The 24,373-nt window shown below is 39.5% G+C and overlaps 1 protein-coding gene and 1 non-coding gene across 6 annotated transcripts in view; both read left to right on the top strand.

The window, feature by feature from the left end:
* SH3GLB1 (SH3 domain containing GRB2 like, endophilin B1) overlaps window positions 1-3,760 on the top strand; it is a 34,195-nt gene extending 30,435 nt beyond the window's left edge. For all 5 annotated transcript variants that reach the window (XM_036443659.2, XM_036443657.2, XM_036443656.2 and 2 more), the window contains 3 exons: window positions 10-110; window positions 2,687-2,912; window positions 3,293-3,760. In XM_036443659.2, coding sequence (XP_036299552.1) covers window positions 10-110; window positions 2,687-2,912; window positions 3,293-3,400 — 435 coding nt within the window. In that variant the 3' untranslated portion in view covers window positions 3,401-3,760. The remainder of the gene's footprint in view (window positions 1-9; window positions 111-2,686; window positions 2,913-3,292) is intronic.
* Window positions 3,761-14,132: 10,372 nt separating this feature from the next.
* LOC118725154 lies at window positions 14,133-14,263 on the top strand. Its single transcript, XR_004989894.1, has one exon. It is a non-coding gene; the product is annotated as a small nucleolar RNA SNORA33 (small nucleolar RNA).
* Window positions 14,264-24,373: the final 10,110 nt, after the last annotated feature.

The raw sequence follows: 24,373 nt of genomic DNA, 5'->3' as shown, positions 1-24,373 counted from the left end.
TCTTTACAGGCCCATCACCTCCGCTGTCTGAATGACTTTGTAGAATCCCAGATGACTTACTATGCACAATGTTACCAGTACATGTTAGACCTTCAGAAACAACTGGGAAGGTGGTAATTTTCTTTTCACATGAAAATCCTGATAAGAAAAGAAATTCAGGTTTTTACTTATAAAGTAGTATTAGTGGTGAAGATTAGAAAAATTAAAGGCTTTTATTAGTGTGCTTAAAGTCAGATTTTTTATTTTTGTAATTTTTTTTTTAATCCTCAAGGATATTTTTCCATTGATATTTGGAGAGAATGGAGGAGAAAGGGAGAAATAGAAAGAAGAATCGGTGTGAGAGAAGCACAACTGTTAGTTGCCTCCTGCATGAGCCCAACCAGGGCCCGGGCCTGGAAGGAGCCTACAGCCAAAGTACATGCCCTTGACCTGAATTGAACCCAGGACTCTTGAGTCCACAGGCCGACACTCTATCCACTGAACCAAACTGTCTAAGGCAAAATCAATTAAAAAAAAAAAAAGTAATTATCAGACTTCTGAGATTATAAAAAACATTTTGAGCTCTTCTAGCACAGAGGAATGTTAACAGGGATGAGAAGATAATTGAAGTGAATACCTTTATAGCTCTATATAAAAATAGCTTTAAGATTGTTTGAAGTTTACTTTTCAAGGAATAAGGCCAAAAAAAAATGTCCTCAACACTTTGAGGTTCCTTTCTGCATATTAATCTTTCAAAACTAGACTTAGAACAAAATTAAGCACATTTATAAAGCCAATTTTAGATCTTAATGAATTGTAGTCTTATACCATTAGTTATTCTAATAGGATTTATAGAACGATTTACACCCCTTTCATATTTAAAGTTTTGTTAGTGATATTAATATCTGAAATCAGAATACCATTTTCTTTCCCACATCACTATAACTATTTTAAGCCCAAGAAGCTTTAGTACTTCCTATTCGCTTTGTTGTAATACTCTGGAAGTGCAACAGAGGAGCTGCTATTGTTACCATTCATACTTGCTTTCTGCTTAAAACCACACAAATGCTTGGAATTCAGCCATTCAAACAAAATGTAGTTTGCTTGCTGCACTTTAGGATAACCTCAAACATTACAAAATGAAAATAGTGCTATTATTCTGAGAAAGAATGTCTAGCCTGTCTCTCTGCCCCCAATGAATTATATTAGTGGTAATGACCAATGATTGAGAGTGGGAAAATTTGTACGTCTTTAAATGTAGAATTTGAAAGTCATCCAAATCCATAGTAACAAATTCAAGAGCGATTTCTGAAGAATATATACAGGTTGTAACGCTAATGGCTAAAATAGCAATGTTGTTAGTAGAAACGGAAAAGCAGCAATCACTTAGGAAGGGCTCCAATGTCCCCAGACACTCTTTTAGACAGCTCATATGTAATAATGTCATAATCCTCACACCAGCGAGGTAGGTACTATTATATTCACATTTCACAGATGAGAAAACAGAAGCATTTCTCACAAGATTAGTAAATGTATTTTATTCTTAAATAATTTGGAGGTTTTAACTTATCAGCTTACTTCAGGAAGTCTTGTTTTGTTTTGTTTTTATTGTGTCATTAAAGTTCCTAGAAGGTGAAAAGGTCTTTCAGGTTTTTTGGTTGGTTAGTGTTTTGTTTTTTTCCATTAATTCCCCAAAATTGACATAGGTAGACTTTAATGGCTAAACAAAAGCTAAACATACTAATACATTTGAAAGTAAAATTCCATGGTTAGTTTTAAAACCTCATAGGTGGAGAGAGAGGGCTTTATTTCTATCTTCAAAAATGTGTATATTTAATCACTGCTGAGGACTGAGTTCACTCAGAAAGGGTTGCTAGGAAATGTATTCTTAACTTTAGAGGGAAATCTAAATTAGAAATGGAACCTACCTTCTATTTGGGGGAAGAGAGAAGTAGAAAAATATGTATATGTGAATTTCATCATATTTTAGAAGGTGATAAATGCTATAGAGAAAACTACAGCAAGCTAATACCTTGGTTAGGATAGTGTTTGTCAGGGAAGGCAGCGACTTAGAAGATGTAAGGAAGCAAAATATGCAGCTTCTGAACGGCAGCGCTCCAGGAAGGGTACAGCAGGAACAGGGCTGTTATATTAAAGCAACAGCAAGGAGGGCTTGGTTGGAGATGAATTGAGATGGAGCTAGAACACACAGAGCTCTGGAAGCCACTGTTTGGACTTAAGCCTGTATTCAGATAGGAGAACTCTCTATAGGGTTTTGATCTGAAGGGTGACATGATTTGATTTTAGCCTTTTAGAGAATCATTCTTGCTGCTCTGTTGAGGATAGTTGTTAGAGGGCATGGGATGGAAGCTGACAGACCTCGTTGGAACCTGTTGGAATGATTTAGTCAGTCAGGAGATGATGGTGGCTTGAATGTGGTGAAAGTGGTCAAACTCTGGTTGTGAATTTTAAAAGTAGAGGCAGTAGGATTTGTTGACAGACTTCATGTGCATGAGGCTTAGAGGAGTCAAGAATTACTGCAAGAGGCATAGTAGACTAGACAGCACACTTTGTCATTAAAATATCAACATCTATAAGTCTCTATTCACAGTGAAAGTTGGTAGAAAATAAACACTGCCATCAAGTGGTGGTATTCAGGAGCTTTGGTTGCTTGAAAATAGTCAATTAGCCATTTTCTTTTCAACAGTTTTCCGTCCAGTTATCATTGTAACAACAATCAGACTTCCGTGGTACCTGTACCAGCTGCTTCATCAAATGTGATTGGTTCTTCTGCCATGACTTCAAGTGGCCTAGTAATGACCTCTCCTTCCAATCTTACTGACCTTAAGGAGGGCAGTGGCAGCAGGAAGGCCAGGGTTCTGTACGATTATGATGCTGCAAACAGTAGTGAATTATCACTTCTTGCAGATGAGGTGAGTAATGTGGATATAAGAAGAAAACTGTATTGTAGATGGACCTATCTTCTAGTATTATAACAAAATGCATATTCCTCATTAATCATTTGGAAATAGTTTATCATGAATGCTTTCATAGATTTCAGATGGTTATAGTATTTTATAGAATTTTAATTACTATTCTTTAACAAACTATAATATCACATAAATATTTAAAGCTTTAACTGCTAAATAACTGGAAGATTTCTAAAACTGCCTCTAAAAATATCCTTTAACTTTTAGCAAAATTGACAATAATGTTTAAAGTCCTTTGATAGTGAATAGTTAAATACAAATCTGATTAATTTTCTCTGTGTTTGTTTTTTAACATAGTAACTGGAAATATTTTTATTTTGTAGGTGATCACTGTGTACAGTGTCGTTGGAATGGATTCAGACTGGCTAATGGGAGAAAGGGGAAATCAGAAGGGCAGGGTGCCAATTACCTACTTAGAACTGCTCAATTAAATAGGTGGACTATGGAAAGATTATCCATCTTGACACCGTATTTATATACAATTAACTCTAAGTAAAGCAGGTTTAGTATCTTCCATGTTAATGTCTTAAAGAGACTGAAAAGAAAATACCAGCGATCGGAAACCGGCTTCCTGCCAATAAAATTGCATGGTAACTATTTCATTACAAAATTTATGTTAGAGCTTTCCTGCCAAGAATGTTTTCTTACAAAATTCTCTTTCTACTGAGGTTTCACTAATAAGCAGCTTCTACTTTTGAGCCCCAACTTAAAACAGAAGAACTGTTTTCTACTGAATTTTTCATTAATGGCAAACTTTTTCTTTTCTGTAAAATAAATTTATTGTGAATTGATATCAGTGACTCATTTATTAGGTATAGCCAAAGAATAAAATTAAAATTTGCTTTTAACTTTTGGTTTCAAAAGAGATCTAGGATATAAACCTCTTTTGTGAAGAATGTTTCTGAATGTTTCCTCGAACAAAAAATGCAATTATATCATGTTTACCTTGTTTTCCAACAGAAGGTGAATGATTTCAATATCATATTTTGATGGGGTATTTTGAGAGGGTTTTGTTTATTTTATTAAACACTACTGAATGATTTAAATTTAAGAACAACTAGTCTTTGAAAAGCACTATCATATTTCTCTGGTATATTTGCAGTGAAGGTTCTAAAATATCTGAGGCAAGTTCAATTCACTAAGGAATGTTTTAAGATTGTTTATTGGCGTAGTTTAATGCATGATCAGAATTGGATTCATTAAGAACATATTGCAGTACAATACAGAGAATTTGTTCTTATTGAACAACAAATCATCTTAAAAATACAGACTAGTGCAACTACGTTCATCATAAAGTATATATAAACAATCCACTTGGTTACTCTGAGCTTACTAATAAAAATTTTGAAATTTATTAATAAACTTAGTTTATCTTGATCAGGATCTGTAGTTATCAAAAACACACTACTGAAATTATTAGTGACACAGTTTGAGTCAGAAAATTGTTATTTAGACCATTGCTGTGAATCAACAGATTGTTTCCATGGTAGAACTTCTGTCATTCTTATTTTATCATTATTTGTTGAGGTCCAGGTACTGTGTTAATAACAAAATGCAAAATCAGTGTCATTGTCAAGATAGGATAAGGTACTATGTTTTGATGCTTTGGGAGTCACCTGATTGAGATTTGGTGAGTGGGAAGTGGTTTGAAGAGGAAGTGCTTTAGAGAGGAAAAGATGTGCCAGGCCTGGAACCAAAAGAGTATATAAAACAATTCTGACAACGGACAGTAAGTCAGGCTAACTTACACAAGAAGTGCAAAGATGTAGCTCATTTCTTCAGGGAATGTTAATGTATCAAAATGATTCTTTTTGGGTACTTTAAAAAATGATAAATACTTAACACAAAAGAATATTTCAATATGGTGTTTAAGAGTTCCTAATAACTTGGTAAACATGTTAATTTAGCTCATTCTGAACTTTAACAGTAGTTGTTACCCTTTTATTTTGGTGCTATGAGACAAATTACTCTGAGATTTTATAGTTGTACAAGACACTTTGATTCACACTGTGAATTGCCATACTCAAGTCAAAAGCTGCTCAAGCTGGTTACTTAGTGATAGAAGCAAGTGAGCAAAGCTTCCCCCCCGCCCCCCCAGAAAGAAAGTTCTAGACAGCGTAGAGTACTACCTATTATGTTTTATAAAGTCAATATTTAGGCTTTAAAGATCATTAAAAAAAAAAATGCAGGCCAACTTAAAACAACTGTAAATCCAGTTTTTAGGAAGTAGAGTGATTAAGGGGGGAGAGCATGACCACTGGATTGGAATGGTCCCTGGATTCAAACCCAGTCTTCCTTACCCACTGTGCTCTTGAACTTAAACTCAGATGATGCATGAACTGCCATTTCCTTATTAGTAAAATGGAGATAATTATGCCACCTTAAGGTTATGACCATCTTATATGTTAGGCGATTTTTAGGGAAAGTTTTGGCACATAGGAAATTCTCTAAATACCAGTTTTCGCTTTTTAGCCCTTGTAGCTTCCTGACCTATCAAGACTGGAGACCTCATTTATGATGAACCAGAGATACCTCTTTTATATACATGATCTGATCTGTTCTACTCTTGTCCTATCCTCCACCCTCTTTGAATCAGACTCAGATCTAAGTTTAACCTCACCACAGTCAGTGTAAAATTTTATTTGAACCTTCTGCCTTCCTCTAAATGAGTATTGACTATAGTAACCCAGTGATGTACATTAGCCTTCAGTGATATTATGGTTCAAAGGCTTCTTGTGCCTTTGTTTACCACAAATCTACTACAACATGTGGGCTTGTTCTTCTGTTTATTACTTTTTATTTTATTGGGTTTCTGTGTGATTGATTGTTGGGCATGGGGGTTAGTTTTATTTTGGTTTTGTCTTATTTTGTAAAGTCATAGGTTTAATTTTTACTCAAGTAAAGGCCCATATAGGTTCTTTAGGCATAGAAGAAAAACTTGGGAAATCTATTAATTTACGGTGCAATTCAGAATTATTTAAATAAACTTTGTGCCCCTGAGCGTAGATATAGTAACATGTGAAGGATACACACGAATAAAAAATAAACGTGTCGATAATTGTAGGCTCTCTTACAAACAAAGATAAGTGGTTGGATTGTCTCTACATTTGTCCTCAAAGTAATCTAACCTAAAAGTCCATGGTGTTAAATCATTTTTTATGGTGCTAATTAAAAGAATTCATGTTATAGGAGATTAGGGAACTGGGAATGTGCCTCACTCTGGGTAACATGAGAAATAAACCTGAATCTGGTGGGTTAGAGTCCATCCTCCTAGGCCGCTGTTACTTTCCCCCAGAACAAGTGAACGGAATGTGAATGTAGGAGCTGGTGTTGGGAGGACATTTTCTGAGATTAAGTTGCGGGGAGGGTGATGGAGTGTTGGGGGAGGGTGATGGAGTGCCGGACAAGAAGCTACAGCTTTGTTTACTTAGGCTCAGCTTTGTTGACAGGAGTCCTCAAAAATCTGTACCTCCCAGATGCCTGAACTTTTGAAATACATTGTCATACTATGTAGCACTTCAAGCCTGGGTGAGGAGCCATAATAAATAGATGGCTTTGCAGTTTGACCTACAGCCAGCTTTGTTTCAACCCCTTCTCCACCTCTTGGGACTCAAAAGGGAAGAGGGGTTGTGAAAGCATACTAGCCCTTTTCCCCACATTGTCCTAATTAGGAATCAAACTCAGTAGAGCAGTGGTTCTCAGTGTGAGGCCCCAAGATTGACAATAGCAGCATACTTAGGTACTTGTCAGAAATGTTAATTCATATTTCCAAGTACTTTCTACATTAATTTGTACTGATTTTTTTTTTCTTCAAGGGGCTGTAGAACTAGTCTTAGTTCTTCATGTAACATTTTAAGACAAAAATTGTCTTCTAGTGTTAATCAAAATTATAGTTACTTTTATAATTTATTTGTTTAGTATATATTGATCACTTCAGAATGCAGGCTTTCTGAGATGCAGACCATAATTCTTTTGATCACAGTTGTTAGCTTAAGGCCAGCACATAATGTGTACTAAATATTTGTTGTATAGGGGGGGGAAACAAAAGCTGTTTCTAAGCCATATCCAAGATCTACTGAATCAAACTCTGAGGTAGGGCCTAGCAATCTGTTTTTACAAACCACATGGTGATTGTCCTGGTAAGGTAGAGAACCACTTCAGTAGAACAAAGAAAACTTCCCTGTCACCTTCAAGCCTATTACCTGACATCACTTGAGAAATTTCTGCCTTCTGCACCTGTATCAACAGTGCTGTCTTCAGTGGAGAGGAGTCTTGCTGGGCTATGGTAAACAGTGGTGTGAAGGTAGAGAGTATGGAATGCCGGTACTTGGTTGCTGTAGAAGTTAGTGGGATAGTCTGAGAAGGGTAAACCCACCACCCTGTTCTCATCAGTGCAGTGGCAGTTAGACATCATAGCACCTCAACAAACCATTATAGCGGTGTTGGACTAACATTTGCCTCTCTGACTGAGGTTGCTAAACTCTGCTCTCATTCCCACTTCAAAGGAGGCTTGTTTAGGAATTGTTAATGCTTTCTAAAAGTCAGATGTGTTGGTAAAAAGGAAAAAAAAAATGTGAAAATATAGCTTAAAAGATAAAAATAACCTACAATAACCACCATCCCATGAGAACTGTTACTTAGGTGCATAGCCTTCCAGACTCTTCCATGCTTTTGTAGATATTTTTTAAGTGGGATCAACTTGTACATACTGTTTTGTAACTTTTTCACTTGACAACATCATGACCATCCTGCTGTGTCAAATGTATTGCTGCATCTTTTTTAATGGCTGCATGGTATTCCATCATATGTGCCACATTTTATTAAACGACTGTCGATTTCTAGGATGTTTCTAATTTTTCACTAATAAACTGCTTTAAAGAACATCGTGTTACTAATCTTTTATGTGTTCTTAATATTTCCTTAAGATGAGTATGTGGAAGTGTAATTGCTAGTGAAGAGAATTTGCCAGTTTTTAAAGGCTTTTGTTATTGCCACTTTGACCCCTAGAAAATTTTATCAATTTATACATTTTTATTAGCAATTAGAGGAAACAAAATTGTTTCCTTTTGGAGGGCTTCCCACTGAATGTTCTTATAACCTTCTATTTAGAAGTAAAGGGTAAGAGTAAGATAAAAGAACTCTGCAGCCCTAGACAGTGTGTTGAGTGGTTGGAGCGTCAGCCTACACACCATAGGCCGGCGGGTTTGACCTGGTCCCAGTCAGGGTGCCTGCAGGAGGCAACCAATCGATGTGTCTCACATTGACGTTTCAACTCCCCAACTCCCCACTCCACTCTGTCTCTCAAAAGCAATGGAAAAAATACCCTCCAGAGAGGATTAAAATAAGGACTCTTCAAAATTGAAACCAAGATTGATCTTAAATTATAATGACATTACATAGTTTACTGCTCTACATTCTATTATGTATTTTGTCATTCTTTGGGAATGTTTGTAGTATTAGTTTGCCTCTTGCTTTTATTCAATCTGGAACCACTATCCCCTTTCTGACTTTTGCTGAAATGGTAGGAACACAATCTTCAGTAGACTGGAATCTTGTAAATTTGATGCAGGCTTATTGTTGGCTTGGGGAAGCATGGCTATAATAGAGAAAAGAGAAACTCTGGAGGGCAGACAGAACCCTGGCTCTCCTACTTGGTTTTCGGGCTTTGTGTTAGTCAACCGCTTTGAGTTTGCTTATCTCTAGAAATATAAGCCTCTGTAAGGTTGAAAGGAGTAGCCACATTATAGATAAAGTGCCTAGCACTTACTAGTAGTAGATAATAACCTATTAGGGTTTCCAGCTGAGTATGTGAGATCATTTGCTACTACCAGTCTCTGTGGGGTAAACACCACTGCCATTGCCAAATCTACTACCTTAAAAGCTGTCACAATAAGTGGACATTGCCTCGTACACCCTGTACCTACAAAATCTAGTTCTTAAAGGTTTTTCCACACTCCAGTATTCAAGTACCCTAACTAGATAAAACTCTCCAACAAGGTGTCTTAATGGAAGATTTCAACTCCTTTGCTTTTATAGTAGTGGATCAAGGTGATAATCATTCTAAAATGGTGAGCTCGCACGTCAGCCATGCCTTCTAATTGAGACTGCCCCACCTTCGCCCACAGCTGCTCTTTGTGCTTTGGAGGGCTTGTCCTCCACCTGTGAGAACCTGACACGGCTCAGCTTAATCAAGGTCATGGTAATTAGCCAAGTCCCAGCCGCATCTCCAGAGCTGGAGAACACAATGAATTAGTCCATTATGAAATAATTTTATTTAGAAAGTATCTGAATTCTAAAATTTGCTCAGCAAAACTTCCAAAAGATTAACAGCTAAGTAATCATCGCAGACAAAAGCCCCACTATCAATCCATTTTCACATTGGAATGAATGCCTGTAACTATATTAGCACTGGTTTGTTGGTTATAACTTGGAACTACTCACCCGATAAAAAGTGATTAGTAAGAAAACTTTAAAGGGGTGAAAACCAGGAAGGTTTCAGGTTTGTGAGACTAAAAATTAAGTGACTGATTATGAGGTAAAAGAAGATAGCTATTATGCAAGCAACTTGTCTGGAAGCATTATGACTACAGTTTGGGGCACGTGTTTCTACCTACCCCCACGTTCTAATGGAACTTGAGCTGTAGTAGGTAGGCTCCAACACCCACTTACCTTGATGCCTACTTGCCTTTTGTATGCAATTTCCTCTTCTGAGTAAGTTCACAGGCTCCCTCTTCTGTGAAGATCTTCTGGATCCACTCAAGCAGAATTAATTTTGCATAAATATATGCATGTAACAACTACGGCACTTATAGCTTTGAATCGCAATTGCTGACCAGAGTTCAAAGAGAGGAACTTGGTGTCCTCTAACTGCTATCATACCTAAAGTGAAGTTACAGCGATCCCCATGGCTGCTTGTAGCATTCTAATTCCTACCAATGATCTATTAATGATTCAGACTTGATGCTGTATTGTATGTTTCCCCAAAGAAATATTGCCCCTTTTGAACATCAATATCATAGAAACACATGTTTACTTCTCTTTGATAGTAAATCCCAGAATCTGTCATTATTTTATTGATGCTTATTCATGTATATATATATATTTTTTTAATTGATTTCAAAGAGGAAAAGAAAGGGAGAGAGAGAAACATCAATGATGAAAGAGAATTATTGATTAGCTACCTCCTGCACATCCCCTACTGTGGATTGAGCCCGCAACCAGGCATAGGCCTGACAAGGAATTGAACCATGACCTCCTGGTTCATAGATTGATGTTTAACCACTGAGCCACACCAGCTGGATTGTCATCATTATTACTTCCCATTGACTGATTCATTTACACTGACTTGTATTTTACAGAATAAGTTGATAGGGAATGGGATTTTTGCTGGTTATAGCTATACTTCAAGTTAATTTAGGATCAGTCACTTCTATGAAGTCAGGATTGGGTTATTTACATTGTTGAAGATGTTCTATGTCAGTGGTCGGCAAACTCATTAGTCAACAGAGCCAAATATCAACAGTACAATGATTAAAGTTTCTTTTGAGAGCCAAATTTTTTAAACTTAAACTTCTTCTAATGCCACTTCTTCGAAATAGACTTGCCCAGGCCATGGTATTTTGTGGAAGAGTCATACTCAAGGGGATAAAGAACCGCATGTGTCTCGAGAGCCACAGTTTGCCAACCACGGTTCTATGTAAATGTCCTCTGTAAAATGAGTTAATTTTCCTTTCTTTCTCTATACATCTTTTTTTAACTTTTTTTTTCTGTTTTTCTGGGCATACTCCCTTCTTTCAAAAAAAGTAGATGGTTAGGAAAATATAAACCATACTAGAGGCCTGGTGCATGAAAATTCATGCACTGGAGGGGGGTGGTCCCTCAGCCCAGCCTGCCCCCTCTCACAGTCTGGGAGCCCTCAAGGGCAGGAGGAAACCCAGAGATGAGGGGAAGGCAACACCCCCATCACACCTCTGCTGCTGCCACTGCTGGTAGCACAAGCCTCGGCCAGCCCTGGTTACCTGAGCCTCAGGCTGGTCCTGGGCAGCTGGGGAGCTGAGGAGACTGGGGGACTCCAGAGGCAGGCTGTAAATTGGTGTTGCTCGCCTGCTGCCCTGGCAGGGCTGAGGGAACCAGGCACTGCCATCTTGTGGCTGTGGGCACCACCATCTTTAAGGGTGTGGCAGTCAATTAGCATATTCCATTCTTATTGGCTGTGAGCACCATCTTTGTGAGGGTATGACAGTCAATTAGCATATTCCCTCTTTATTAGATAGGATAACCGGGAAAAGGTAAATGTGCAAAGAAAAAAATGGCCAAAACCAGTTAGGCTCAGTGGATAGAGGGTCGGCCTGTGGACTGAAAGGACCCAGGTTCAATTCCGGTCAAGGGCATGTACCTTGCCTGTGGGTACATCCCCAGTGGGGGGCATGCAGAAGGCAGCTGATCGATGTTTCTGACTATCTCTCTCTCTCTTCCTCTCTGTAAAAAAATCAATAAAATATATTATTTTTAAAAAGAAAAAATGGAAAAAAAAAAGTCAAAACTGCACAATAGATCTTGCTCAATTATCATGCATGTGACAAACGACTCAGACTCTAGTAGCTAAAGAAGGAAGGAAAGCGTGATCAAGCTTCAAACAGGAGAAGTCCCCTCACTAGGGCAGATAGACAATGTCAAGCACCAAAGCAGAGCTAACTTTCCAGACCAGAGCTCTTGCCCTGATTCAGGATTCAATGTTATGCAACTGCTGTATTGCAGCTTTCACCAACCTGGGAGCACAAAATGCCTCACTCTAACGCCCTGAAATACAATGACTCTGAAGCCTCACCTGTCAGAGCAAAAGGAAGTGGAGGCTTCCCCTTCCCTACAGATTACTCCAGGATACTTATGTCCTCAAATCAATCCTCCTCCTTTCTACCTCCTGGTGGGACTCAAGGGCCACCCTCCTGCCTCATTCCAGGACAGTTTTGGCCTCCTCACCATCTCACACTCCTATCCCAGTTGCCTTGCAAACTTTCCATATCCACTGCCAGTGAAGCAGGGTTTAGCAGGCTGCAAATTAGTTAAAATCAGAAGGTCATCACTGGCCTCTGAGGCAGCATTCTACAGAAGCATGCATGGAATGCTGTTTAATATGGTTCCATTATAGGCAGTAAAGTTGCTCATGATGACTCAAAGTCTTACAGCAGTTGCATGATAGAGCTCGTTTTGTCTCCTACACAACTCATGGGGACAGGGATCTTACCCAGGCACCTGTGCTTCTTGCTAACCTTTACCCCACCCCCTCCTTCAATGCCATCTACAGTCCCCTGTGTCTGCTGCTTCAGACAGATATGGAAGTCAGAGCACTATGGCATGGTAGCAGGTCATTTCCTCCTGCCCTGCTATGGGCCTCTCAAAGCACAACCCCCTACGCACAAGAGCTCTTCTATGTACGCACACACAATTCTTTCAGATGAGCACTGTGGTGGAAGACAAATTGCAGTACTAGTCACTTTGCAGACATGAAAAAAAAATGTTCTTAACATGAAGTGGCTATAAACTACTGCTTAACCAACTAAAAAAATCTACAGAGTTCATTAAGCCAAGTAGAGATCTTCCAGCCCCAGTGCCACCACAGCTGAAAGTGCAGAGAAGTCAGCCTTGGCTTACAGCAGGTGCTCTCCACCGCAGCCTGAGAGTCTCTGGGCGTGGGATCCAGCCGGCTTGTGTTTCAAAAAGCCCTCCAGCTGACACTGATGCTGATGCACATGTTTGAGAACCACCTTTTAAAAACAAAACAAAACAAAACAGAGAGATTAAAGATACCTTTTTTGTCTTTCACTTTAAAGCTGACCTACCCACAGGAACAATAAAAAAAATGACAAGCCCACAAAATACTGATGCAAGCTACTAAATTAAGCTTAAATAATACCATTTTACTGATTCTGTTAAATAGGTCATTCCTGATGAGTAATTTGGTGAGCAAGTGAAAATGCTTAGAATATAATTTTGCCAGGAAGAAGGGAAAGAGCCCATAGATTAAAAGAGTTTTGTATTTTGTGTGTTTTTTCAAAATTCAGCCATAATTGAATATATGCTCTATAAATTTGTCTCTTTTAAAGGTAACAAATCTATATAATCTTTATTTTTCTTTTTAGCCAGAGTCATAGTTTCCATTGAGCGGCTCATATGCCCTCTTTGGTAGGACAAGAGAACACCATTAAAGTAAAATAAAGTAATAATAGTATTAATAATAATGGGTGCCCAGCTGGAGTGAAGTGGCTCAGTTAGTTGAGCATTATCCTATGCACCAAAAGGTTGCCAGTTTGATTCCTGTCAGAACACAGTCCTGAGTTTCTGGTTTGATCCTAAGTAGGGACACATACAGAAGGCAACCTTTCGCTTTCAATGTTTCTCTCTTTTCTCTTCCTCTCTCTCTCTCTCCCTCTCTCCCTCCCTCCCTCCCTCCCTGCCTTTCTTCCTCTCTGTAAGCATGTCCTCAGATGAGGATTTTTTTAAAAGTGCCATTCATTGGCATTTACAATATGCCAGTAATTGTGTGGAGTTCTGTACACACATTCTCTAATTTCATTCTTACAACAACACTATGAGATAGAGATTGTTGTCCTCACTAAGCTTTCCTCTCCTTCTCTCACCCTTATCCCTCCCATATCTTCAGTCCCAACACCATCAGGCACTGGAAGCCAGTGCTCTCTGTTCCTTTACCTCCCTACATAACACCCACTGTGGCTGCTTGTACGCCTAATTTCTGCAAACTCTAGCCTTAGAGCTCCCAGGCAGCATAATTCCTGTCTCCATTCCCAGCAGACCTCTTACCAGCACCACCACCAAGACCCACAATGAATTGGCTTGAGTCCTTCCTCTTTGTTTCTGCTTCTGTGCGCTCAGAGGCAAGAGCCAAGAAGCTATGAGATGGGGGGATGCAGGTTGGCAGGAGGAAGAGGCGGTCAAGCCAGGCAGACTCAGAACAATCAGGCTGGAGAACAGGCCATAATGTACTCCGAAATGGTCTCTAATGGTAAAGGTGGGGAAGGGAGGAGAACAGAGAAGGGAAAGCAGATGCCCCTTGAAGTTTTTCATCAAAAAGCTAATGAACCATACTTCATGAATGCAATGGAGTTTTATGATCTGCTGTGTGATTCTTTAAAATGTCTAGGTCCAGAGCCAGCCAATGAGTCTGCTTACCTGAATGTGTTTCTGCAAAAAGGTTAGAGAAAGCTGGCAATAGTAAAGACATGTTATAAGCCTTAAAGATATTCAAGTCATTAAGGAACCTGAAAATGGCTATAAAAAATAAACCATAAAAAAAATAATAATAAGCCGAAACCGGTTTGGCTCAGTGGATACAGTGTTGGCCTGGGGACTGAAAGGTCCCGGGTTCGATTCCGGTCAGGGGCATGTACCTTGGTTGCAGGCATATCCCCAGTAGGGGGTGTGCAAGAGGCAGCTGATAGATGATTCTCTCTCTCATCTGTGTTTCTAACTTTCTATCCCCTCTCTTCCTCTCTGTAAAAAATCAATAAAATATTTTTTAATAATAATTTATAATAATAATAATAAAATCCCCAATGCCTTCCAAAGCTTGTTCGAGCCTGAGGGCCTAGCATTCTCTGGAATAGTCAACCAAAGAATCTTTACTTTGCTGCCTTTTCTATCCACCCAGTTCTCAGCCAGTGTCAACTCCCACCTTTTCAGAGGACTGTCCAGATCACTGTAGCTAAAAAAAGCACACCTTTATATTAAAAATTTCTATATCACTCTGGTTCCTTTCTGAATAACACTCATCACCTGAAATCATCTCTCTTACTTGTTCACTTCCTCCATGAGAACAGGACCTTGTTTATCTCGTTAATCACTGTATCTTCTTTACTTAAAAAAGTGAGAACAGTGCCTGACCCACAGTAGATATAATAAATATGAAATATTGAAGGAATTTCCCATTGCTGTTACACTCAAAGATTTGTTTTTCCTGGTAGATTGATCTCAAAGGAAAAGCAAGATGTTTATCATACATCTATAAATGTTACAGAATATTAGAGGTGATCTAGTCCTAAAGTTTCCAAAGCAAATTAATAGGCAAGCCAACATACAGAGCTATTCTCTGTATCAAATTTTACAATTTATCTTGACTTTTGTACTGGAAAGGGACTCCATTTTCAATTTTGCTTTTCTTAAACTCACTAACATCTATTAACAATGTTATTCTGAAGTACATATGCTTTTCCAACAGTGCTTAAAGATTTATATAAATGTGAATATGCTAATTAGACTGGGAGACCTTCTGGGCATCCTTCCAGACAAAGCCATTGGTGGCAGGCCAGAGGCGGTTAGGGGCGATCAGGCCAGGAGGGGAGGGCAGTTGGGGGTGAACAGGTTGGCAGAAGGGCCAGTTGGGGACAAGCAGGTCGGCAGAGGGGTGCAGTGGGAGCAATCAGGCGGACGGCAGGGGGAACAGAAGGAGCAATCAGTTCAGCAAAGGGGGGCAGTTGGGGGCAAGCAGGCTGGCAGGCAGAGTGGTTAGGGGCAATCAGGCAGGCAGGCAGATGAGTGGTTAGGAGCCAGGTTCCCAGATTTCGAGAGGGATGTCCGACTGCCAGTTTAGGCCTGATCCCAGTGGGCCTAAACCAGCAGTCAGACATCCCCCAAAGGGTCCCAGATTGGAGAGGGTACAGGCCGGGCTAAGGGACACTCCCCCCACATATACACACTGCATGAATTTCATATACCAGACCACTAGTATATAGATATTCTGGTGAGAAATTGTAACCAATTAAGATTATTCTGGCACATAGCAGTATCTCAATAAATATTTATTCAATGACTGAAATTTCAATGTTTTCTATCTGTGCAGTATTACTAAACAAATATTCTTCTCTGACTTCAAATAAGGCAATACCTTTAAAGTAACAAAATTAATTCTTGCCCTGGCTGCTTTGCTGAGTGGATTGGAGCATTGTCCCATACACCAAAAGTTGGTGGATTTGACTCACGGTGAGAGCACATACCTAAGTTGCAGGTTCAGTCCTTGGCCGGGGCACCTATGGGATGTTTCTCTATCTCTCTCCCTTCCTCTCTCTCTAAAATCAATTTATTTTTTTTAAATCCTCAAGTGAGGATTAAAATTTTTTAAAATTCTTACAAAAAAAAAGAGTAAACAATCTTTTATTAGTGAAACAAGTCGGTTTGTTATATTTCCAATGAGGCCTTTCCCCCTATCAATGTGGCACTACTTTACAACAACTTAATTTACTTTTTAATATTTTTAAGAAGGAAAGATTTCTTTGCGAATTTAGGAAAGTAAAAATTAGAAAAGAGCCAAGACCGATTTGGCTCAGTGGATAGAGCGTCGGCCTGCGGACTGAAGGGTCCCAGGTTCGATTCCAGTCAGGCGCATGTACCTTGGTTGTGGTCACATCCCCAGTGGGGTGGGGGAGTGTAAGAGACAGCTGATTGATGTTTCTCTCTCTTCCATGTTTCTAACTCTCTATTCTATCTGTTAAAAAATCAATAAAATATATATTTTTAAAGTAGAAAAGAATAACTATAGGAAGTTACTTTTTCAATTTTAATATAATAACAGGCCTGTCTACCAGGTATATTACCCAGCATTTTTCCTCTTAAAGGTTTCATCAAGTACTAAACAACAAAGAACCTTCCTTTAGAAAATGACACCGGAAAGGTTTATATTTAAATAGGAAATAAGCAATCTAAAATACCAAACACATGTCACTTTAAAAAGGCAATTTATAGAATTACATGTAAATTATTAATTTTCTTTATGTTGATAAAGATCCTAGCAAAAACTCAATTGGTCTGGCTATACCTCAAGTTCAAACTGCACTCATCTGGCTATAAAAGTAAGCATCACGATGGGCTCGGTCTGGGTAGCTCGGTCCGCCCGTGCACTGAAAGGTTACAAAGGCCGCGGCTGGATTTCCGGTCAGGACACATGCCCAGTTGGTGGGTTCCAGTTGATGTTTCTCTCTCTCTCTCTCTTTCTCTCTCCTTTTCTCTTCCTCCCTTTCTTCCTCCCTCCCTCCCTCTTCCTTTCTTTTTCTCTAAGAGCAATAAAAACATATTTAAAAAAAATAAAAGTGTCACAATGAAATTGGACCCCTTTGACTAATACCACACATTTTCTTTTGTTAAAATAAGGGTTTTAAGTCAGGGTCATGAGGGCAGGGATTTGTTTTGCTCACTCCTGTATAGCCAGCACCTGTAACAGTGCCTGGCACATAGTAGGCCTTTAGTGCATACATTGAATAAACAAACTGTAGTTTCATGAGAGAATTTGGTCCTATTGCCCATCACCCACTGAATGAATTAACTTCTCTCCCATGCATCAATAATGTCACTGCCTATGACCCATTCTTGGGAGGAGAAGATGGTCAATCAAATCAACCTTCTGTGTGCTGTGGTTTAGATGGAGAACTCTGGTTGAGAAAGGCAGAGTTCATGAGTGAATGCATGGATGCAAGTCCCACTGCCTTCTCTGGCCAAGCCATTTCAGTCAGTTAATATGTTAACAGAATTAACAAAACCTTTTAGTAACTCTCCTTTCCTCCACTAAGTGTGCATTGGGTTGGAAATGGTTAAGAGTGAAAGGCTCCTGCCTAGTGACTGGTGTGCACTTAGGAGAAGGTTGCTCAACCATTTCTGTAAGGTGACTTTTGGGACCCCATCGTTAATGGCCCTGTAAGCAGATCCAGCCTTTTAAAGATTTCACAAAAGGGCACACATACAATCAGGGCTGGAGTTCTAAGTACTGTCTGGTCCTGATAAGGCTGGCTGGGAACGCCCTGTTCTATCCTTTCCCCAAATCAAATGCTCTTTGAGAGCCAGCCAAGCATTTGAGACCAACCGAGCAGTACTAAGTGCATTATCTTGTCTAAGCAAAGCAGGAGAAATAAATTAAGATTCTTGCTGACCTCACCAGCTTAAAAAAAAAAAAAAAAAAAAAAAAAAATCTGCTCTTACCTAATGTCTGGTCAATGTCCTAAAGAGACTCTTCCTCCTTCCCTTAAAATTGTATTTAGGTTGAAGGGATTAGGGTTTTTTATGCAGTTAGTCCCATTCCACAAGGATGCTTCTGTTCGATGTTCTCTGGCCACTTCTAAACCAATTTAAGTACTAAATAAAAGAAGGAAACTTAAATTATTTTATAGGTTTGCACTTTCAGGATGTTCTATGTCACCTGAAGTGAACCAATGATTACAAGAAAAATCATTTTGTAAACCTAGTTATTTCCTTAAAGTGTAGCTTTTTAACTACTGCATGCCATCTATGCGTATATATATCTGCCTTCATTTACCCAAGAAACATAGTAAAAATCAGTGACAAATAAGTGGTTATATGCCAAGTTGGAAGTGCAAAGCTATAGATAAAGCCCAATAGCTGATCAGAGAAGAAAGTGTTTATTTTTAGCAGGGGGGAGGGACTTGTGAGGACAAGCACAGTCCCTGGTACATAGGACTATGGCAATGTGCATCCTCTTCCTATCTCATCCCTCTTTGCCTTCCTTCTGAATTTCTCTTGTTTGTTTTTAATTTATTAAAATTCTGTCACTTGAGAGAAGATGTGCTAGGCATTAGTGAGAGTTACAAAGATATGTAAGAAACAATCCATGTTATTGAATAGTTTACTGACTGAAAATGGAAGAGACCGAGATGTAAACAAAGAATTGCCATGGCCTGAGAAACATTCCATAATAGAAAAATTGACATTATTTTATGGGAATTAGAAAAGGAGAGAGAGATGAACAGTGATTAGATCTTGCTTTGTTCCTATGGCTTAAACTCCAGATTATCTCCATGGGATTTTCAAAGCTTTTTCCAATCTTCCCTATTGTCAAATTTGCCCTCCTTCTCCCCAGCAAGAAAGATACTAGATCTTTTCAGGCTGAGAGGTGGCCAGTGACATTGTCCCTGCCATTCCATCGATTCCTGTCCTAAGGTGAGGCTTATCACATTACCATTCTGCCAGTGGACACATTTGGTACCATCTTAAAGTCCTTGCACATGCTGTCAACCTTGAACAAATGACTAGATATCCTTTTCTTGCCTTTTCACTTTGAGCCATTCTAACATACTCTAACACCCAGGCTTGTCTCGCTTCAACACATCTCCTCAGATTGCTCCAGACTGGCCTAGCCCCCACTGAATCCCCACAACAGTTATCTTCAAATTTTCTTGCATATTCCCTTACAATTAAAAAGTAATCTATGTGCACCCTACGTAATTTTAAAATGACATCAAACAATTTTAATCAAATAACATATATGCATATGTGCATAGACCATGTACACAGACAACAATGTGGTGAAAGCTAGGGGGAGAAGGACAAAGGGAATGAAAAATAAGAGAAATCTGTAATAGTGTCAACAATTTAAAAAATCTGCTTTCTTTTAATCATATGTTTAATGTCCAACATATGTTCTAATGCCTATAGGCTCTGAATATATTTTTGTCAAATCTTACAGCTACACAGTTTGTTCTATTTATAGACAGCATGTAACATATAGCTTGACAAATTCAGTTTTCATTGTCAAGTCAATTTATCTCCATCAGAATCACTTTCTGTCAGAAAAGTCTTACCTCGTTTTTCAATTCGAATAAGCATGTTAATGCCCACCCCTGTAACAACCATCTCACTTTTGAATGCTAACTAGAAGATGAATGGATGGATGGATGGATGGATGAATAAATAGATGATGGATAGATAAAAAAGCCTTCAGAGTCTTAACAAGAGTTAGTCTCTTAACTGAAACAAGGAACCACTCCCTTTAATATTTTCTGCTAGTGCCACTCCTTTTGTGAGCAAGACATCCAGGGCACCAAACAAAAAGGAATTGCCCTTTTGTTTGGTGGCCTGGGTCAAATGTGTTCATTCATAAGACTTAGGATGGGTAAGCTACTTGTCTTCATTTCTAAAGAAGAGGGTTTAAAAGAGAAGGTGGGAAGAACCAGCAGGTCACAGGAGACTGCACAGGACAGAGTACATTTGGAAATTGAAGACCTGGAAATGGATTCCCTTAAAATTATTTAAGTACCCATGGAAAGTCAAGAGTTCTCCTCCAATTAGTAGGCATTCCCTGGGTTGTATACCGCCAGCCTAAAGTCCAAGGAAAAGGTCAAAATCTAACTCCACACGTGGATTTGGGTGTATTAGAGCAGTGCCAGATTTCTAATCCATATCTTAGTTTTAAGAAATTCTCTCACCGTTACACATTTAATTCTTCTGTTTTCTGTTGCCCATTAACTGTGACTCATTTTCATTTTATTTCCTGGGATGGAGGTTCAACTCCTTGAATGAAGACATTGGGAAAACTTATTTTAGCTTCTCTTCTCCTTTCTCTGAAAAGAAAATCCTGGCCAAGGCACCTCTTTCTTGGTTGAAAGTTCTCTGGAAAACTACCTTAGTAATTTAAGGATGAGTTGTTGAACAGAGCAACTGAATTTGGAGTTGGATGGTCTCACTTATGCATGATAGTCAACTAACTTACGGACTTGAAGTTATTGGATGCAGCAGTGAAAAAGCCTGAGGACCTCCCCTTGCCCGACCCCAACCACCCACCCCTCTGAAGAGTTAGGAACATTTATGGGAAAACATGCTTATTCCATGGAGATTCCAGTTTTCCATTTTATGAAGATTTCCTACTGGACTTGCTAGAAAAGTAGAAAATGTTGTATTTGCTGTAGTCTACAGTCATGGGACATGTCGAGCTGTCCACTGAGTGCGTTTAAATCCACTCAGCCACATGTATGCACTCTGTGTGCCTACTCAAAAAATGAGTCAGGATTTCTGCCCTGAAGGAGCTCAAGGATCACAGGCAAGGCTGAGGGTTATACATACAATTGCCATTATAATGGCTGCTACTTTAACCCCTCACCCAAGAACTACTTCAAAGTGGTTTTCAAGAGGCATTGGAAGTTGGCCACCCGGCTTCACTCTCCGCGTCTTGCCTGGTTCCTGTCCAGTTCTGCCCACCCCAGTAAGTACCCGAGTTCAATTCTCCCCTCAAAAGTGAGTAACTTCATGAAGAGCTTCCCAGCTGCTCTTTGCTTCCTGGCACATGCCTTCTAAAGTAATCTCAAAACTACTCTATCCTGATAACGAGGTATTATTTTGCTACTGTTCCAAAAACTCAATCCAGGTTCCTCACCCTGAGCTATTACCTAGATATATGGTGAGTAAAGTATGCTAAGTGATTTCTGAAGTATTTTCTCTTGCCTGAGGGCTTGAGAGAATTAGCTTTGAGACATGGATCTGGAGCTTCTGGGCCAGACAGGTGCTCCCAGACTTAGTGTTTGATGTGGTGACAGTTGCTACAGTCTTCACTCTCCTGTGGGCCGGCTGTCAGGAGGTTGCTGCCCTTCTCCCTGGGGCACCTGGTTATCCTTTGAAGGAGAGGAAGTTTTGAGGAAGTAAAATCCTTTTATTTTAAGAACCTAATCAGGAACTGGATCAGAATGCCATTTGGCATTCCTGCGTGGTTCTCTAAGGCTAACAAAAATGTTTTTGATGAAACAGGTGAATACTTTGCATTTCCTGTCTAGATACATTTTTAAAAAAATACTGGAGTTATAGTCAAAGGAATGGAAGAATATATATGACCCTAGATTTGATATATATAAGCAAGGTCACTAATGAGGGCAGGAAGAGGTTTTTGTACCTGAAAGGTCTGAATGAGTCAGAACGTGGGCCTTATTCTGGATGCCTTTTAAAAAAATGTATCAGATATCTCAGGCTAAATTTGATCTGATGCAAGTAAAGTAGAAAAGTTGCAGGGAAGTATCACCTAGGAAAGATCTAAGCCTTCCTCCAGATTGACAGTCTGGAAGCAAAAATGAAATCTTCCCCATGCCCCCATGTTTTGAGAATAAACATGTTTATCCGAGGAAGAAAAGAAATGAAAGCATTCTCTTTACCAACACGGCAGCTGAGAAGGCCAGGTGCAAGCTTTGCCGACAAGAGGAGCTTTATTTCCCTCCTTCCAACCACCATTCTTTCCCAATTCCTGCACCCCACCCTCCACCCAACACTTCTCCCCATTCCACCCCCATTAAAAATCAGCCCCAAAAAAATCGCTATGATGAATGGCTAAAGGATTAGAGCAGATGTACAATCTTCACACAGTCTAGGTTTGGATCAAACTGACTCGTAACTGCTCTTCCTAAAGCCCAATGATAATCCTGTGTCATCTGCCTCCGCCTGCCCATTCCTTTCCCAGGCATGCTAATTAAAGTCCCACGGCCAGGACTGAAAGGGGGCTTGAGCTCTCTCAGATGGCCCCTTAACTATCCCAAGTCCCTGCTTCCTAATCAGACATCACAGCAGAAATCAATGCAGAGCAACTTCTGTAGGAGCAGCTGTCCAGGGCCGTGCCCCTCCCGCCTGCGCCCAGCACCCCTCCTCAAAAGAGGACATTTTTCTGTTGTCACATTCCTGGGCAATATTTCAGAAGCTTACTCATCCGCCTTCCTCCAGCCCCATTCCTCTGGCCCCAGAAGAAGACATTAGGAAGGAAACATGAGAGACTTTATTTTAGCCTAATTGAACAATAGCCCTTATTTCATCTTGAGTAAGACAAATGGGCTATCCAGCTTCACTTCTCTCTCTATCTGTAATGAGGTTCCTCCCAACTGTTTACTAAAGTATTAAAAAGCACTTTGCGGCACCTGCTGGTATATTCCATCAAAGGGAGTCAATAGAGCAGATGAAGATGTATGAGAAAGTCGGGGAGATAAGGTGCCTTTTATAAAACCTCAGGTTCCAGACCTATTAGAAAGAATTGCTTCCCTCTCCCACCTCCATCTATAAATTTAGTGGTGAGAGAAGGAAAAAAAAAAAAAAAAAAAAAAAAAAAAAAAAAAAAGGCCTTTTTTCTGCAACAAAATAGTTTCTATAAGGCAGAACAGCTCTTGCCAGGTTTTCCCAGGGTCGGACCAAGGTGGATAACTAATTGCAGCTATTAACATACAGGTGGTAAGGGGTTGGCTGAATTGCAAGATCCTAATAAGCCATTAGCATCTCTATCCTGGATGCACATTTGTGGACCCTTCTCTTGCCCACTGTGATGAAATGCATGTCTGTTCCAGCCCAGGCTCTGTCTCTAGCTGTTCCCTGAAGAGATGGGCACATTCAGGTGATGGTTGCTGCAAATGTGAGCAGACCCTGCTCAGCTCTCTGACTATGAGAGCTGTGTGACCTCACGAACCTTCACTGCCACATAATTTCTTCTCTTACAGATTAGGGAGGAAACATATTACACTGACAAGTACTCTGGGATGGATGATGAGCAACCATCTGTTTGAAGTGAGATATTTATGTAGGAATTAAGTGTAGGTATTTTATAACCTTACAGCCACAATCCTGTTCAAAGCTCTCATTCAACAGCATTCTGAGGGCTTACTACACACAAATGTGTAGTGGGGAGGGAGATAAGACCTAGAAACTTGAAAAGTGAAGTAAAAGGTATAGTGATATCAGAATGAAATGTCAAATTTCTACTCCTCATCCAAGACCCCACCAATGCCCTTTCCTGGCTGAGTTCTCTGGTGTAGAGGTAAGCTGTTCATGCCCTAGCTCATCAAAGCCCCTTCTACTGCCATCTTCTTTACTAGACTGTTAGCTTCAGAAAGAAAATACTGTGTCCTATTCATTTCTTAATCCTCAGTCCTGAAATAGTGACATTAGTATGCATGCAATGTTTGTGCATTAGTAAATGGATGGGGTGAATAAATAAATGCTGAATACTGATCATAAGTCCTAAAAGAGAGGTAGTTATGCTATGGTTGAAAAGTCCTCAAATAAAAGCCACAGATCTAGGTGTAAATCACCAACCTGTCACTCTGTAAAGTTTGATTTGAGGCTCTCTGAGCCTCAATGCCCATATATGAAAAACAGGTATGCTAATACCTGAACAGAACAGGGTTGTTATAGGAAATCAAATGAGATAACATAGGCAAAAGCACTTCAACATACATTTTAACTTTCTTATCCTGTGCCTCTTTACTCTTTTAATCATTGGATAATAATCGCATTGGAGTTCAAGAGACCCAACATGCAACTACACATTTCTAGGCTATTGAAAAAGTAAAAAGTCACAAATCACAGGTGTAGGTAAATTCTGAGGAAGAAAGAAAGAGTGTGAAGACAACATTTTAAAAATACCCACAATTACAGGGGATGGTGTGAAAGAAAACATTATTCTAGCACTAGTTAAAATGATAAGAAAGATGTTATTCAGGATTGCTGCGATGGCCATCAAGACTGTTACAGTAGGAGAAATGTAGGACTCAATTCCAACTGGGGGACAACTCTAAATGTGGGGGGGAGGGGTGTCAATGGATGAAAAGGTACTTAAAAGAGGTGTGAAGGGGAGGGGAATTCTTGCTAAAGTG

This window comes from Pipistrellus kuhlii, unplaced genomic scaffold, assembly GCF_014108245.1.
Source record: "Pipistrellus kuhlii isolate mPipKuh1 unplaced genomic scaffold, mPipKuh1.p scaffold_m20_p_2, whole genome shotgun sequence".
Classification (NCBI taxonomy): Eukaryota; Metazoa; Chordata; class Mammalia; order Chiroptera; family Vespertilionidae; genus Pipistrellus; species Pipistrellus kuhlii.
Note: the sequence above shows the minus strand (reverse complement) of the source record. Positions and strands in the feature narration are given on the sequence as shown.